Source organism: Berghia stephanieae, chromosome 11 (assembly GCF_034508935.2).
Source record: "Berghia stephanieae isolate SIO BIC M18660-M18661 chromosome 11, UCSD_Bste_1.3, whole genome shotgun sequence".
Lineage (NCBI taxonomy): Eukaryota > Metazoa > Mollusca > Gastropoda > Nudibranchia > Aeolidiidae > Berghia > Berghia stephanieae.
Window position 1 is genome coordinate 621,901 of NC_088370.1, and position 18,041 is coordinate 639,941.

General features: G+C 28.7%; 1 protein-coding gene across 1 annotated transcript in view; it reads left to right on the forward strand.

The window, feature by feature from the left end:
- The window catches only part of LOC144957130 (MFS-type transporter SLC18B1-like), a 66,401-nt gene that overhangs the window by 13,536 nt on the left and 34,824 nt on the right, over positions 1 to 18,041 (forward strand). The window contains exons 5-7 of the mRNA XM_078888149.1: positions 73 to 146; positions 857 to 979; positions 16,447 to 16,618. Of these exons, the coding sequence (XP_078744275.1) occupies positions 73 to 146; positions 857 to 979; positions 16,447 to 16,618 (369 nt within the window). The remainder of the gene's footprint in view (positions 1 to 72; positions 147 to 856; positions 980 to 16,446; positions 16,619 to 18,041) is intronic.

Here is an 18,041-nt window from a genome sequence, read left to right on the forward strand (position 1 = left end):
TATACAAGTGCTATCTATTATTATTATTATAATTTACATATTTATTTTCTCTTGTCTATCTTTGCATGTCAGCTGGCTAGAATTGGAACCAAGTTTGTCCTCGTTTCTGGCATCTGTGTGGGAGGGTCCTGCTCTGTCCTGTTTGGGTAAGGACATTGAGATGCTTTTTTGAATATTTATTTTGATTATCAAAAATATATTTTGAATTGACACATTCATTGTGGCATGGGTGGGTGGCCAGATGTACAGTGTTTCCTCTTATTTTCAGACTAGAAATCTGAGACCTAATAGCGATAGAACTAGACTTCAAAGATTTTTCTACAGAGAGGACCTAAAAAAAATCTCTGTCGTCTATCTGGAATTCAGTAATGTATTTATGTCTTTATTGTGTTTTTGTTGTTTGCTGAAGAAGGGTTTTGAGCCTGAAATGTTCCGTGTTTGATATTTTGTTCTTTTTTGAAGTTGTTCTAGTCATTTTTGTTGATTACATTTCACATGTTGAAAATAATATTTTTTGGGGTGAAAATATGAGAAAATTAGCATAAATGCTGGGATAAATGTGATAAATCTTTTTCTTTTGGGGTTGGTCAGCAAGTCTGCTCATATAAAAGGGGACACGACACCAACGATACAAAGTAAACAACGTTTCCACCTTTAGCCTTGCTCAGTTTACAAGCAGATAATGACGAGAAAGAGAAAAAAAAAGATTTTTAAATTTATTTTTCTACCCTAGGATAATGTAAATGTTGCTGCTCGAATGTTGCTGATAAAGGGGAAACCTGAAACGTCCATTTTATCTGTTTCCGTTGTTAAATTGAAGCTTACATTCAATTCCACATTGTTATTTATACCCTAGGATAGGATGCTGGTCGTTTGCAACGTATTTTCTAACAGATCAGCTGTTCAGTTACTGCTGGATGGAGAAAGGGTTTAGGAAGAGTTCTACTGCATCTAAGATGGAAACTGGTTTTCTTTGCTTGTGAGATGAGTTGATCGTTCCAAAAAAAAAATCCTCCCTCTGTGTAGCGCACTCTTTCCAGCCAGGGACTGGTGGATAGCTCAGGCAGTAGAGCCAATCTCTCAAGCTCTCCCCGGCCATGCAGAGTTGTCGTACCAGTAAGGTAGCAGGTTCGAGCTCCTCTCGCCGCCACAAAATTTTTATTCTCTATTGTCTTCTGGCACTTTCCTACTCACTTCATCTCTTGTTGTTGTTAGATGTCGTAGCCTAGGCATTCCATAAAGGAATATAGATAATCCATAAAACTACAGTCTGATGTCCAAAGTGAGCAAATTGGGAGTTAATATCCTTGCTCACTGAAAAAAAACAAACAACAAAAGTGTCTGAAGCAGAAATCAAACTTGGGACCTTCTGGGTCACAGAGCAATGCCTTAACCACTTGGCCACCTCACCCCCTAGATGTCTATGTTCACTCTTTCAGCGCCATTGCGCAGTGTGTGGCCAGAGAAGAATCTGTTCTACTGGCCAATGGCCAAAGGCAAAAACAATAATGTAATCCAAACCTACTTTCTACAAAAAGTACTATAAATTGAAACAATGGTATCATTTCTTTCATCAGAACATTCAATTGGCCCTAGGGGGGTATTTTAATGAGGGGGGGTTGGAAAATGTTGGGGGGGGTTTTGGGGTTTTAAAGGGGGGGTTAATGTTTGTAAGGGGGGTTGGGGGTATTTGTATGGGGGGGTTAAGGGATTGTTGGGGGGGGTTGGAAAATTTTTAAAATTGGTGGGTTGGAAGTGTATTGTATGGGGTGGGTTGGAAGTGTATTGTATGAGGTGGGTTGGAAGTGTATTGTATGGGGTGGGTTGGAAGTGTATTGTATGGGGTGGGTTGGAAGTATATTGTATGAGGTGGGTTGGAAGTGTATTGTATGGGTGGTTGGAAGTTTTATTTATGGGGTTGGTGGAAATGGGGGTGGGTTGGAAGTGTATTATATGGGGTGGGTTGGAAGTGTATTATATGGGGTGGGTTGGAAGTGTATTGTATGTGGTGGGTTGGAAGTGTATTGTATGAGGTGGGTTGGAAATGGGAATGTATGGGGTGGTTTGGAAGTTATTGTATGGGTGGGTTGGGAAGTGTTTTTAGGGGTGGGTTGGAAATGTATTGTATGGGGTGGGTTGGAAGTGTATTGTAATGGGTGGGTTGGAAGTGTATTATATGGGGTGGGTTGGAAGTGTATTGTATGGGGTGGGTTGGAAGTGTATTGTATGGGGTGGGTTGGAAGTGTATTGTATGGGGTGGGTTGGAAGTGTATTGTATGGGGTGGGTTGGAAGTGTATTGTATGGGGTGGGTTGGAAGTATATTGTATGGGTGGGGTTTGGGTGTATTGTATGGGGTGGGTTGGAAGTGTATTATATGGGGTGGGTTGGGTGTATTGTATGGGGTGGGTTGGAAGTGTATTATATGGGGTAGGTTGGAAGTATTATGGGGGGGTTGAAGTTTTGGGGGGGGTTGGAAGGATTTAGGGGGGGGGTTGAATATATTATGGGGGGTTTGGAAGTGATTTATTTGGTGGTTTTGGGTTATTGTTTTGGGGGGTAATTAAAATGGGGGGGTTTGAAAAAATTTAGGGGGGTTTGGAATTTTAAAGTTTTAAATTTAAATTTTATAAAAATTTAAAAAAGGGGGTTTAAGACTAAGGGGTTTTTTAAATTTTTTTTTAAAATTTTTTTATTTTTTAAAAAATTTTTTAATTCCTTAATTTTATTTTTTTATAAAATTTTTTAATTTTTAAATTTTAAAATTTTTTAAATTTTATTAAATTTTTTAAAAAAAATAAATTTTTATTAAATTTAAAAATTTTATTTTTAATGGGGGGGGTTTTATTTTTATTTAATTTTGAGGGGGGTTAAAATTTTTTGAAAAATTTTTATGTTTTAAAAATTTTTGAGGTTTTTAAATTTAGGTATTTTTAAAAGTGTATTGTTAAGGGGGTTAATTAATTTTTGGATTTTTTTGTTTTAATTTATTTTTTTTTGTAAAATTTTTTGGGAAATTTTAAAATTTTTGGGGGGGGGGTTTTTTAATTTTTAATTTTTTTATTTTTGGAATTTTTTAGGGGGGTTTAAAAATTTTTTTTTAGGTTTAATTTTATTTTTTTTTGGGGGGGTTATTTTTTGGGGGGAAAATTTATTTATTTTTTAAAAATATATTTATATTTTTAATTTTTTTAGATTTAAGTTTTTATATTTTTAAGTTTAAAAAGGGGGGTTGGGAAATGATTTGGGGGGGTTTAAGTTATTTGGGGGTTTAATTTTTTAAGGGGGTATTAAATTTTGTTGATTTAAAATTTTTTTTATTTTATTAATGTTTTAATTATTTTAATTATTTATTTGGAATTTTTTTTTGGGGGGTTGGAATTTTGGGGGTGTTAAAAATAATGAATGGGGGGGTTTTAAATATTTTTTTTTAAAATTAAATTTATATTTTAATTTTGTTATTTTTAAAAATTTATTTTTAAAATTTTTTGGGGGGTGGGTTAATGTTTTTATTTTAAATTTATTTTTTAATTATTTGGGGGGTTTTAATTTTTATTTTTAAAAATGGGGTTTGAATTAAAAATGGGGTTTTTATTTTTTTTAAAAAATTATTTATGGGGTTTAAAAATTTTTGGGGGGGTTTGGGGGTTTTTTTTTTAAAAATTTTGTTAGTTTAAAATTATTATTTTAAATTTTTAAATTGGGGGGGGTTTAAAAATTTTATTTTTAATTATTTATGGGTTTTTAATGTTTTTTATTTTAAAATTTTTTAATTTAAATTTTTTTAGGGGGGTTAAATTTTTTTTAAAATTTTGTTTTTTAATTTTTTAAGGGGGGGGTTTAAATAAATTTTGGGGTTGGAATTTTTGGGGTTGGTTTTAAAAATTTGATTTAAATTTTTTAAATTTTTTGGGTAAAATTTTATATTTTAATTATTGATTTTTTAATTTTTAAAAAGGGGGTTAATTATTTATTTTTTTTTAAAATTTGGGGGGGTTAATTTTTTTATTTTAATTAAAATTTTGGAATTAAAAAAAATTTTTTTTTTTAAAATGGGGTTTTAAATTAAAAATTTTGGGGGGGGGAAAAAAAATTTATTTTTGGGGAATTATTTAATTTAATTTTTTTAAATTTGGGGGTTAAATTTTTTTTTAAATTTGGGGTTTAAATTTTTTATATTTTTAAGTGTATTTGGGGGGGGAAGGTATTATGGGGGGGTTCAAATTTATTTTAATTTTGATTTTTTAAAATTTTTTTTTGGGGGGGTTAAAAATTTTAAAAATTTTAATGTATTGAGGGGTTTTAATTATTTTTTTTAAGTTTTTAAATTTTTTGGGGGGGGGTTTTTTTTTTTTGGGGGTTTAAATTTTGTATGGGGGGGGGAATTTATTTTGGGGTGGGTTAAAATTTTTTATGGGGTTTAAATTTTTATTTAATTTTTTTTTGGGGGGTTAAATTATTTGGGGGTTAATTATTTATTTTAAAATTTGTTTTTAAGGGGGGTTTTTTGTTGGGGGTTTTTTTATTTTATTTTAAGTTATTTATTTTAAAAATTTTGGGGGTTCAATTATTTTTTTGGGGGGTTTTTTTTAATTTATTTTTTAAGAATTTTGGGGGGGGGTAATTTTTTAAAGTGGGGGGGTTTTATAAATTTTTTATTATTTAAAAAAAAAATTTTAAAATTTAATTATTTAATTTAATTTTTGTAGGGGGGGGTTTAATGTTTTTTAATTTTTAATTATTTTTTTTTCGAATTAAATTTATTTTAAAATTTTTGGGGGTTAATTATTGATTTTTCATGTTTTTATTTTAATTTTTTGGGGGGTGGGGAAGAATTTTTTTTGGGGGGGGTTGGAAGGTTTTATGGGGTGGGTTGGAATTATTTTTTAATTATTTATTTTTTTTTTAAAAGGGGGTTTAAAATTTTTTGATTGGGGGTTTTAATTTTTTGGGTTAATTTTTTTTGACTTTCAATTTTGGGGGGGGGTTTTAAGTTTTATTTTGGGGGGAAGAATTTAATTTTTTTTTGGTGTTTTTGGATTTTATAGGGGTTTAATTTTTTTGGGGGGGGTTTGGGAATTTTTTTTGATTTAAAAAGGGTTTTTAAATGAGGGGTTAATGTTTTGAAGGTTTAATTATTTGGGGGGGTTTAAATTAATTTATATTTAATTTTTTTATTTTAATTTTTTAATTTTAAAAATTTATTTTTATTGTATTTTTAATTTAATTTTTGGGGTTTTTTTAAAAGGGGGGTTTATTTATTTTGATTTAAAAGGTTTTAGGGGGTTAATTATTTTTTTTTTTTTAAAATGGGTTAATGTTTAATGGGTTAATTATTAAAATTTTAAATTTTTTGGGTTTTTTTGTGGGGTTTAAGTATTTATTGGAAAAAAAATTTTTTTATTTATTTTTTATTTTGGGGGTTTTTTTTTAATTTTTTGGGTTTTTAATTTTTTTAAGGGGGGTTAATTTTAAATATTTTAATTTTTTATATTTGGGAATTTTTAAGGGGTTTTAAGTTAAGGGGGGGGAAATTTATTTTTTTAAGTTTTAAGGGGGATTTAAGGAAAATTTTTTTAATTATTGATAAAGGTAATTATTTTTTAAGGTTAATTTTTAGGGGGGGGGGTTTTTTTTTGGGGGGGGTGGAAATTTTTTGGGGGAATTAAATTTTTTATTTTGGAAAAAATTTAATAATTTAATAGGGGGTTTAATGTTTTAAGGGGGTTTAAAAATTTATTTTATTTTTTAAATGGGGTTTTAAGGTTTTTATATTTTTAAGTTTTTTTTTGGGGGGGTTTTTTGGGTTTTTTTAAAAGGGGGGTTTAATTATTGTTATTTGGGTGGGTTAAAATTTTTTGGGGTTTTTAATTTTAATGATTTTAAATTTTTTATTTTGGGTTAATTATATAAAGGGTTTTTAATAAATGTTTTTTTAAAAAATTTTTTTTTTGGGGGTATTTTTTGGGAATATATTGTTTGGGGGGGTTAATAATTTTATTTCAATTATTTATTTTAAAATTATTTTTTAATTTTGAATAATTGTATGGGTTGGGGGGAATTTTATTTATTTTTTTTTTTGAATTTAATGTTTTAGGGGGGTTTTAAAATTGTTGAGGGGGGTTAAGGGTTTAGGGGTGGGGGAATTTTTATTTAATTTTTAGGGGGTTGGAATTATTAATTTGAATTTTTTATTTTAAATTTAATTTTTTTGGGTTTTATTTTTTTGGGTTTGTTTTTTTTTTGGGGGTTTAAGTTTTTTTTTTTGGAATATATTTATTTTTTTTTTTTTTAAAAAGGGGGTTTTGGGAATTATTTTAGGGGGTTGGAATTTTATTTTTTAAAGTGTATTAAATTTAATTTTTTTTATACGGTTAAGGGAATTTTTTTGGGGGGTTAATTAAAATTGGGTTTTGGGGGTATTTGAGGGGGGTTAAGGGATGTATTTTTTTAATTTTAGGGGGGTTAATTTTTAAATTGTTTAAAAATTTTTTATGGGGGGGGTTAATTTTATTTAGGGGGGGGGGGGAATTTTTTTTTTTAAGGGGGTTTTAAAATTATTTTTGGGGGTTTTAATTATTTAATTTAATTTTTTTTTGGGGGGTTAAATTTTTATGGGGGTTAATTTTTTTTGGGGGTTTTTTTTTATAGGGGGGTTAATTTATTTATTGGTTAAGTTTTTGGGGGTTTATTTATTTAATTAAGGGTTATTTTTTGGGGGGGGTTAAGGTTTTTTTTGGGGGGGGTTTTTTTTTATATGGGTTAAATGTAATAGGTTTTTAATTTTTAAAATTTTTAATTTTTTATATGGGTTTAATTATTTGGGGGGGTTTGGAATTATTTTTTTTGGAATATATTTTAGGGGGGTTAATTTTATTGGGGTTATTATTTATATTTTTGGGAATGTATTTAGGGGGGTTTAAATATTTATAGGTTTAAATTTTTTGGGTTAATAAGTATATTTAATTATTATTTTTTAAAAATTATGGGGGGGTTAAATTTAGGGGGTTTAAGGTTTTAATTATTGAAATTTTTTAATTTTGAAGTTTGTTTATTTTGGGGGTTTAAAATTTTTTTAAATTGAAAAATTAGGGGGGGTTTAATTAAGTATTTTTTAAATTTTTTTGGGGATTTTTAAATTTTAAGTGTTTAGGGGGGGGTTTAAATTGATATTTTTAATAAAATTTATTTTAATTTTTTTTTTAATTTTTGGGGGGGGGGTTTAATTTTTTTAATTTAAGTATTGTATGGGTTTAAAAATTTTTGTATATTTTAAAATTTTAGGGGGGTTTAAGTGTATTTGGGGGGGGAAAAAAAATTTTGTATGATTTTAAATTTTTTATGATTTTAATTATTATTTTTTTAATTTTTTTAAATTTCGAATTTTATTTATTTTAATTAAATTTATTTTAATATATTTAATTTAAAGGGGTTTTTTGGGTTAATTTTGGGGTTAAATTTTTGTTTTTTAAATTATTTTGGGGTTAAAATTTTTTTATTTTTAAATTTGTTTTAGGGGTTAATTTTTAATTTTAATTATTAAGGGGTTTAAATTGAGGGGTTTAAAAATTTTTTTTAAATTTAAATTTTATATTTTTAATTATTTATAATTAAATTATTTTGGGGGTTTAATTTTAAATTTTTAAAATTTTTTAGGGGGTTTTAAATTTTTTTGGGGGTTTTTTTTGGGGGTTTTAGGGGTTTAATTTTTTATAGGGGTGGAATTTTGTAGGGGGGGGGGGTTTAAATTTATTTTTAAAATTTTTTTGGGGGGGTTAATTATTTTTAAGGGGGGGTTGGAATTATTGATTTTTTTAAAATTTTGTTTTGGGTTGGAATTATTGATTTTTAAAATTTTTTTAATTGTAAATTTAGGGGGGGTTTTTATTTAGGGGTTTTAATGTTTTGGGGGGGGGGGGAATTAATTTGGGGGGGTTTTAAATTTATTTGTTAATTTTTTTGGGGGGGGGGGGTTAAAAAGGGGGGTTTGGGAAAATTTATTTTTTTTTAATTTTTTGGGGGGTTTTAATTTTTTAATAGGGGGGTTGAATTTTTTTAGATTTTTAAGTTTTTTATGGGGGGGGGGGGGGAAATGTTTAATGGGGGGGTTTTATTTTTTTTTTTTTTTAAATTTTTAAAAAAGGGGGGGGGGGAAAATTTTTTAGGGGGGGGGAAAGGGGTTTTTATTAATTATTGTACGGGGGAATTTTGAAAGGGGGTGTTTAAAGGTTATAGGGGGGGTTTAAGGTAAGGGTTAAAGGGGGGTTAATTTTTGTATTTTTAATGTTTTAATTTTAATGTTTATAATTTTTAATTTTAAAAGGGGGGGTTAATTAATTTATGGGTTTTGGAAGTTTTGGGGTGGGTTAAAATTTTTAGGGGGTTTTAAAAATTGTATGGGGGGGGAAAATTTTTATTGGGGTTAAAATTTTGAAATTGGGTTAATTATTTTTTAATTTTTAAAATTTATTTAAAAAAATTTTTTGGGGGTTTAAAATTATGGGTTTTTAAGTTATTTTATTTTTAAGTTTTTTTGGGGGGGGTTAATTTTAATTTTTTGGGTTAAAAAATTTTATTTAATGTTTTAGGGGGGGGGGTTTTTAAAATTTTTTGGGTTTAATTTATTTTTGGGGTTAAGGTATTTAGGGGGGTTTTTTATTAATTTTTATTTATTTAAGGGGGTTTTTGGGGAATTTTAAAAAATTTTTTAATTATTATGGGTTTAAAAATTTAGGGGGTTCCCCGGAATTTATTATTAGGTTTAAAATTTTTTTTTGGGGTGGGGAATTGAAGGGGGGTTTAATTATTTTTTTTTTGGGGGGGTTTAAAATTTTTTTATTGGAAATTTTTTGAAGTGTTTTATTTTGAAGTTTTTTGGGGGGGTTAATTATTTAGGGGGATTAAAATATTTTGGGGGGTTGGGAATTAAATTTAGGGGGTTTAATTAATTGGGGGATGGGGGAAAGGGGGGGTTTTAATTTTGTTTTAAATTTTTAATTTTTAAGGGTTTTTAATTTTTTATTTTGAAATTTTTTTATTTTTGGGGGGAAGTTATTTTTGGGGTTTGGAAAATTTTTTTTTTTAAATTTGGGGGTTTTTTAAGTTTTTTATGGGTTTTTGAATGAATTTTTTGGGGGGTTTAAATGATTTAATTTAAAGGTTTTTATTGGGGGTTTTGTGGGGGGGGTTTAAAAGTTATTGTTATGGGTTAATAAATTTTTAAATTTTAATTATTTAGGGGGTTTTTGGAATGTTTGATGGGTTTTTTGTTTAGGGGGGGGTTAATTGTTTAAATAAGGGGGTTAAGGGGTTTTTGGGGGGTTTAATGTTTTTATTTTTTAATTTTTTATGGGGGTTTATTTTTTAAAGGGGGTTAAGTTTTTTGGGGGGGGGGGTTTTGGATGAAATTTTTTTGTTAATTTTTTAAAGGGGGTTAATTATTGTTATTAATTATTTTGGGTTTAATTTTTTAAAATTTTAAATTTTATTTTGGTTAAAGGTTTTGTTTTTTTAAAAATTTTTGGGGGTTAATTTTATTTAATTTGGAAATTATTGAATTTTAAATTTATTGGTTTATTTTTTGGGGGGTTTTATTTTTTGTTTTTTGGGGGGGGAATGTATTTGGGGGGGTTTTTTATTTTTTTGGGGGGTTAAATTTTTTTGGGGGGGTTAAAATTTTTTTGGGGGGTTTTTTTTTTAGTTTAATTATTTATTTGTTTGTTTTTTTGGGGGGGGTTAAATTTTTTATTTTAAGGTTTTTTAAAGAGGGGGGTTAAGGGTTTTTGAGATGGGTTAATGTAATTGGGGGGGGTTAATGTAGGTGGGGGGGTATTAAATTTTTTGGGGGGTTTTTTAATAGGGGGTTTGGGAATTTTTGGGGGTTAAATTATTTAGGGGGGTTAGGTTTTGGGGGGGTGGTTTAAGGTAAAATTTTGGGGGGGGTTAAGTGATTTAAAATTATTGATATTTAAATTTTTAGGGGGGGTTAAAAATTTTGGGGGGGGGTTTGGAATTAAATTTGGGGGGTTTTTTAAAAATTTTGGGGGTTTGGAATTTTTTGGGGGGGTGGGTTAAATTTTATTTTGGTTAAATTATTTGGGGGGGTTAAGTTTTAAAAATTTTTTTGAAAAATGGGGTTTAAGGTTTAAAATTTTTTAAAATTTTTTAAATTAAAAATTATTATGGGGGGTATTTTTTGGGGGTTTGGATTTTTTTTTTTAATTATTTTAGGGGGGTTTTGGATTTTTTAGGGGGTTTAAGGGAAAATTTTTGGGGTTTGGGTTTTAAATTTTGGGGGGTTGGGAATTTTTTATATTTGGGGGTTTTTGGGGTGGGTTATAATTTAAAGGGGAAAGGGGAATAATTTTTTGGGGGGGTTGAAAGGTTAGTTTTGGGGGGGGAAAAAAATTTATTTAGGGGTTTTAAATTAATTTATATTAAAATTTTTAATTTAATTATTTCTTTTAATGTTTTTTGGGGGTTTTTTAAGGGTTTTTAAAAGGGGTTGAATTTATTTATATTTTTATTTTTTTTTTTTGGGGTAATGATTATATTGAATTTTTATTGGGTTTTTGAATTGGGGGGTTAAAAGGTATTTTGGGGGGGTTAAAATTTATTTTTGGGTTTAATTTTATAAAAGGGGGGTTTTGGGGTTAAAATTGTAGGGGGTTTAATTATTGTAGGGGGGGGTTAAGGATTGGGGTATTTGGGGTTTTAAAGGGGGGGGTTATGTGATTTATGGGGTTTTGAAGTTTTTTGGGGGGGGGAAAAAATTTATTGGGTTAAATTTTGGGGGGTTTAAATTAAATGGGTTTTAATTTTTTAGGGGGGGGTTGAAGTTTTAAGGGGGGGGGAATTATTTATGAGGTTTAAAAAATTTTTTTTTAATTTTTTATGGGTTTGTTGGAATTTTTTTTAAAAATTTTTTTGGGGGTTTTAAATTATTGTTTTTAAAGTTTTTTTTTTGGGGGGGGAATGTATTTTTTTAATTTTTTTTTGGGGGTTAAAAGTTTTTTATGGGGGGGTTTTAAATTTTTGTTTTAGGGGTTTGTTTTTGGGGGGGTTTAATGATTGGGGGGGGGTTTGGAAATTTTTATGGGGGGGGTTAATTATTTAATTTTTAATGTTTTTAATTTTATTAAATTTTTTGGGGGTTTGGGGGGAATTTTTTTATTTTTAATTTTTTAAGGGGGTTAATGTATTTAGGGGTTTTTAATTTTTTTTTTGGGGGGGGTTTAAATTATTTAAAGGTTTTTAATTTTTTTATAGGGGTTGGAATTTTTAATTTAATGTATTTGGGGGGTTTAATTATTTGGGGGTATTAATTATTTATGAGGTTTAAGGATTTATTGGGGAATTTTTTTTTAATTTAATTTATTGGGTTAAGGTTTTATTTTTTTTAAATTTTTAATGTTTTTGGGGGGTTAAGTTTTTTATATTTGGAATTTTATTTGGGGGGTTTGGGGGTTTAATGAAATTTTTGGGGGGGTTAATGAAAAGGGGGTTGGAATTATTGTATTTTAATGAAAAATTGGTTAAGGTTTTTTTTTAAAAAAATTTTTTTTTTTGGGGGTTGAATGTTTTAATTTTGGGGGGAATTTTATTTTTTAATTTTTTTTGGGGGGGGAATTTTTTAGGGGGTATTAATTATTTATTTTTTGGGGGGTTTTTTAGGGGTTGGGTTGGGGGGTTTTTTTTTTTGGGGGGGAAAAATTTTATGTTTTTTTTTTTTTGGGGGGGTTAAAAATTTTAATTTTAAATTTTTTTTGGGAAATTTTTTAATTATTTATAGGGGGGTTAATTATTGTATGGGGGGTTTGGGAATGTTTTGGGGGGGTTTGGAATTATTTTTGGGTAGTTGGAATGATTTATATTTAATTTAATTTATATTTGGGAATGTATTTTTGGGGGTAATTAAAGGGGTTTAAAATTATTTTATTTGGGGGGAATAATTTATAGGTTTAATTATTTGGGGGGGTTTGGGAATTTTATTTTGGGGGGAAGGGTTTTAAGGGGGGTTTTAATTATTTATTTTTTTAAGATTTTGGGGGTTTTTTTGGGGGTTTTTATTATTTTAAAAAAAGGGGGGGGTTTAATTTTTTAATATTTTTTTAAATTTTATTTTTAATTTTTTTTTGGGGGGGTTAATGATTTTTAAAAGGGGGGTAATTATTTTATTTTAATTTTTTTGGGGGGGGGAATTTTATTAAGGGGGGAATGTTTTTAAAGGGGGGGGTTTTAAAATTTTATATTTTTTTTTTTTTTTAAGTTTTTTTAAAAGGGGGATTTATTTTTTTTAAATTTTGGGGGTTTTAAAAATTTTTTTTTATTTTTTTTTTTTGGGGTATTTAGGGGTTTAATTTTTAATTTTTTAAGTTTTAAAAATTTTAAGGTATTTTTTTAATTTTTTAATTTTAATTTTGTATTGGGGGGGTTTAAATTTTTTTGGGGGGGTTAATTTTTTTAAGGGGTTTTAATGTTATTGGGGATTAAATTTTATTTTTGGGGAAAATTTTTTGGGGGGGTTGGGGAATTATTGTAATTTTAATTTTATTATTTAAGGGTTTTTTTAATTTTTAAAATTTTTTTTTGGGGTTTAATTAATGGGGGTTTTTTAAAGGGGTTTTTTTTAAAATTTTTTAAAGGGGGGTTAATTTTTAAATTTTGGGTTTAAAATTTATTGAAGGGGGTTTAAGTTTTTTTTAAAGGGGGGGTTTTTAAAAATTTTTTTGGGGGTTAATTATTTGTTTTTTTTTTTTAAATGTTGATTTAATTTTTGGGGGGTTTTAATTTTATTTAGGGGGGTTAAATTTTTTTAAAGGGGTTTTAAATTTATTTTTTAATTTTTTTTTTAAAATTTTAGGGGGGGTTTAGGAAATTGATTTTTTTAATTATTTTTTAATTTAAGTGTTTTTTGGGGGGTGGGTTAAATGTTTTTTTTCGGAATTTATTTATATTTTAAGTTTTTTTAGGGAAATTATTTATATTTAAGTGTTTGTTTTGGGGGGGGTTAAAATTTTTTATTTTAAATTTTGTATATTTGGGAATTATTTGGGGGGGTTTTGGAATGTTTTTTGGGGGTTAATGTATTTTGGGGTTTAAATGAAATTGTATGGGGGGGTTTTTTTTTTTTGAATTAAGGGGTATTAATGTTTTAAATATTTTTAATTTTAATATTTTAAGGGAAAAAATTAAATGGGGTTTTTAATTATTTATATTTTGGAATTTTTTTTAAAATTTTTTATTTAAAGTTATTTATTGGGGAAATTTTTATGGGGTTTTGGGAATTAGGGGGGGGGGTTTAAAAATTTTTTTTTTTAATGTATTGTATTAGGGGGGTTGGGGGGATTGTATTGGTTAATTATTGTGGGGGGGTTTTAATTTTTTTTTGGGGGGGAATTATTTATATTTTAATTATTTTTTTGGGGGGGTTAATTTTTTTATGGGGTGTTTTTAATTTTTTATTGGGTTAAGTTAGAAAGGGTTAATTTTTTTTGGGGGGTTTAATTATTTTTTAAATTTTTTTTAATTATTTTTAAATTTTTTTTATTGTATTTTTTTATTTTTTTTGGGGGGGTTTTGGAAATTTTGATGGGGGGGGTTAAAAATTATTGTATGAGGGGTAATTTTTTATATTTAAATTGTTTTTTTAATTTTAATTTTTTAAGTGATTTTTTTTAATTATTTTTAAATTTAATTTTTTAAAATTTTTTTTGTTTTAATTTTTTTTTTTTTGGGGGTTTTTTTTGGGGTTTTTTTTTGGGTTTTGGGGTTTTTGGGTTTTTTTTTTTTTATTTTTAATTTTTTTTAAAATTTTTTGGGGGGGGTTTGTTTTTATGGGGTTTTTTATTTTTTTTTTTTGTTTTTTTTTTGGGTTTTTTTTTTTTGGGGAAAGTTTTTTTTTTTTAAAATTTTTTAAAAAAGTAAATTTTGGAATTTTTTATTTTTTTTTTTTTTTTATTTTTTTTTTTTTTTTTTTTTTTTTTTTTTTTTAATTTTTAAATTTTTTTTTTTTTTTTTTTTTAAATTTTATTTTTTTAAAAAATTTTTTTAAAAATTTTTTTTTTTTAAAAATTTTTTTAAATTTTTTTTTTAATTTTTTTTTTTTTTAAAATTTTTTTAAATTTTTAAATTTAAAAAATTTTTTAATTTAAAAAAATTTTTTTAAAAATTTTTTTAAAAATTTTTTTAAAATTTTTTTTTTTTAAAAAAAGGGAAAAAAAATTTTTAAAAATTTTTTTTTATAAAAATTTTAAAAAATAAAATTTTTTTTAAAATGGCCAACCCATCGCCACTTTCTGCGTCTGACATGGACATCCATTTGTTCTTGGTTTGTTCTTGTCCAAATGTCAGCATTTGGCTCTCTGTCAAACCATTTAACTTGAGGATTTGTCAAAGACAGGGATTGAGAAAATGTTGTATCTTGGCTGATGTGGTCAAGGTTGTTCTGACCCATAGAGCAGGACTGCTTTTACATAAGTGTTAAATATTTTAAGCTGGGTGTTTGTGGATATACGGAAGTTTTCCAGATTGGTCTCAAAACCAGAACTCACTCTCCTGAATGGATGCATTCATCTTTGCCCATGCCTGGTGTTTGCTACAATCTATGCCAATTGGCAGGGAGATAACTCTTTTGAAAAAAATGACTTCCTATCCAAAACTGATGAATATCTCACAGTTACTTGAAAAAAATACAACTATAAAATAGTTACCATGTTAGAGAGGAATAATTGTTCTTTAATTTGGTACCAAGTTCATGTTGTTCAGGCTGTTAGAGATATGTTTAAAAATACTAAACAATGTCAATATTGCAAAAAAGAATATATGACAGTTTCACTTTTTTAAAAATCGTATCAAGGCTGCTGATTTATTGATTTGAAATTATAAAAACTAAAAAGAAGCTCTAAGTGCACAGTATTGTATTGATACCTGTATCAAAAGATTTAGGTCATCATCATGGCTTGTCGCTGCAACACCGAACCCACTCCACAGCATCTGTGGAGCATACTCTTAGGTCATGGTCAGTGCAGCTGGGCCCGTCCTGGCATTGTCTAAGGATGTGCTCCATCATCTGCTCTGGGCATCCACATGTACACAAGCTAGTCTCAGCCAGCGACATAAATCAAGCGTCCACGTCGCGTCCCTGGAATCCCTCGCTGGAGACTGATTGCTACAACACGCACAACACACACAACACGCACAACACACACAACACGCACAACACACACAACACGCACAACACACACAACACGCACAACACACACAACACGCACAACACACACAACACCAAAAGATATGGGTCACAAGTTAGCTGTATGACCCTTTTTATGATGTTGTTCTATCCAAAAATAGCTGCAGGTGGTTGGTGTGTGTGTGGGGGGGGGGGGGGGGGGCGCTAAGGTCATGGATTATAAAAGGCAGGTCCAGCAGATACACACTGATAGCAGTTAACCCAAATCTTATTAGAAGGCTTCAAAAATTGAATTTTAACCCTCTCCTTACCAACTATAGGAAAATCGTCAAATTCGTTACGATACAACCAACATATTTCTTATTCAAATTTCTTTTGTACATCATAAAATTTAAATGAAATGAACAGTGTGTTGTAGAGCACTTTTGCTAAAGAAATTATGCATCGCAAGAACTTTGGTGCCATTGTGTTTGAGTGTTAGTTGCGTATGAAGTTTTGGGGAAAATCCTGAAATTGTCTGGTAAAGAGACCCTTAAAGTTTTGAGCATTTATTTAGTGCAATGTTTCCCCTAAATGTGATCAAAGAACTTTACAAAGGGTCCCAAGCCAAGAGCAACATTTAACATTTAGGACAAGACATGACGCCTGCTAGGCGATATTACAATTTTTTGGGGGGATAGAGGCAATGCTGTTAAAGGTCAGGTACTCATTTTACACCTGAGTGCAATGAGAGAATGTGAGTAAAGAGCCTTTTCCCAGGACTCGACTATGCACCGCTCAGAGAGGGACTGAAACCCTGGACCTTCCAATCTGAAAGGCTCTTCATTCACATTCTCTCACCATACTCAGGTGTAAAATGGTTGCTAACAGCGATGTCTCTGTCGAAAAAAAATTGTAATATCACCTAACGTTCATCGTGTTACGTGTTGCTGTTGGTCAGAGACCCTTTGTAAAGCACTTTGAGCACGTTTAGTGAATATTGCGCAACATAAAAGCTCAGGAAGCAAATAATGCCTGCTCCTGGTTTCTGTAAAGGTACGAGTCTTTACTGTCTCTTTCATCCTGCTTTGTTGACAAAGGGAAAACCCGAAACATCCACATCATTTGTCGTTGTAAATTGTATTGAAGCATTTATTCTATTTTATTATTTATTCATTTATTTATTTATTTATTTATTATTTTATTTATTTATTTTATGAAATGTATTTTTATATCTATTTATCTGTTTATTTATCTATTTAATTCTTTGAGCTTCAAGCTGTGACATTTGCATTATGTCTACATTGTTTATAGAGGTTCCGGCCAAGAGGAAAGGTTCTATATGGACTCTACTGGTCAGCCCAATGGTCATCTTGCCCATGATCAGTATATTCTTGGGTTCTTTGGGACTTACTTTCATTGATCCCACCTTTGCTAAACATTTGGATCCTGTGAGTAGTAACATCAGTAATAATAACAAATGAAGTAGACCTTTCACATAAATCAATAAACATTTGGATCCTGTGAGTAGTAACATCAGTAATGATAACAAATGAAGTAGACCTTTCACATAAATCAATAAACATTTGAATCCTGTGAGTAGTAACATCAGTAATGATAACAAATGAAGTAGACCTTTCACATAAATCAATAAACATTTGAATCCTGTGAGTAGTAACATCAATAATAATAACAAATGAAGTAGACCTTTCACATAAATCAATAAACATTTGGATCCTGTGAGTAGTAACATCAATAATGATAACAAATGAAGTAGACCTTTCACATAAATCAATACACATTTGGATCCTGTGAGTAGTAACATCAATAATGATAACAAATGAAGTAGACCTTTCACATAAATCAATAAACATTTGGATCCTGTGAGTAGTAACATCAATAATGATAACAAATGAAGTAGACCTTTCACATAAATCAATAAACATTTGGATCCTGTGAGTAGTAACATCAGTAATGATAACAAATGAAGTAGACCTTTCACATAAATCAATAAACATTTGGATCCTGTGAGTAGTAACATCAATAATGATAACAAATGAAGTAGACCTTTCACATAAATCAATAAACATTTGGATCCTGTGAGTTGTAACATCAGTAATAATAACAAATGAAGTAGACCTTTCACATAAATCAATAAACATTTGGATCCTGTGAGTAGTAACATCAATAATAATAACAAATGAAGTAGACCTTTCACATAAATCAATAAACATTTGGATCCTGTGAGTAGTAACATCAATAATAATAACAAATGAAGTAGACCTTTCACATAAATCAATAAACATTTGGATCCTGTGAGTAGTAACATCAATAATGATAACAAATGAAGTAGACCTTTCACATAAATCAATAAACATTTGATACCTGTGAGTAGTAACATCAGTAATGATAACAAATGAAGTAGACCTTTCACATAAATCAATAAACATTTGGATCCAGTGAGTAGTAACATCAGTAATGATAACAAATGAAGTAGACCTTTCACATAAATCAATAAACATTTGGATCCTGTGAGTAGTAACATCAGTAATGATAACAAATGAAGTAGACCTTTCACATAAATCAATAAACATTTGGATCCTGTGAGTAGTAACATCAATAATAATAACAAATGAAGTAGACCTTTCACATAAATCAATAAACATTTGGATCCAGTGAGTAGTAACATCAGTAATGATAACAAATGAAGTAGACCTTTCACATAAATCAATAAACATTTGGATCCTGTGAGTAGTAACATCAATAATAATAACAAATGAAGTAGACCTTTCACATAAATCAATAAACATTTGATACCTGTGAGTAGTAACATCAATAATAATAACAAATGAAGTAGACCTTTCACATAAATCA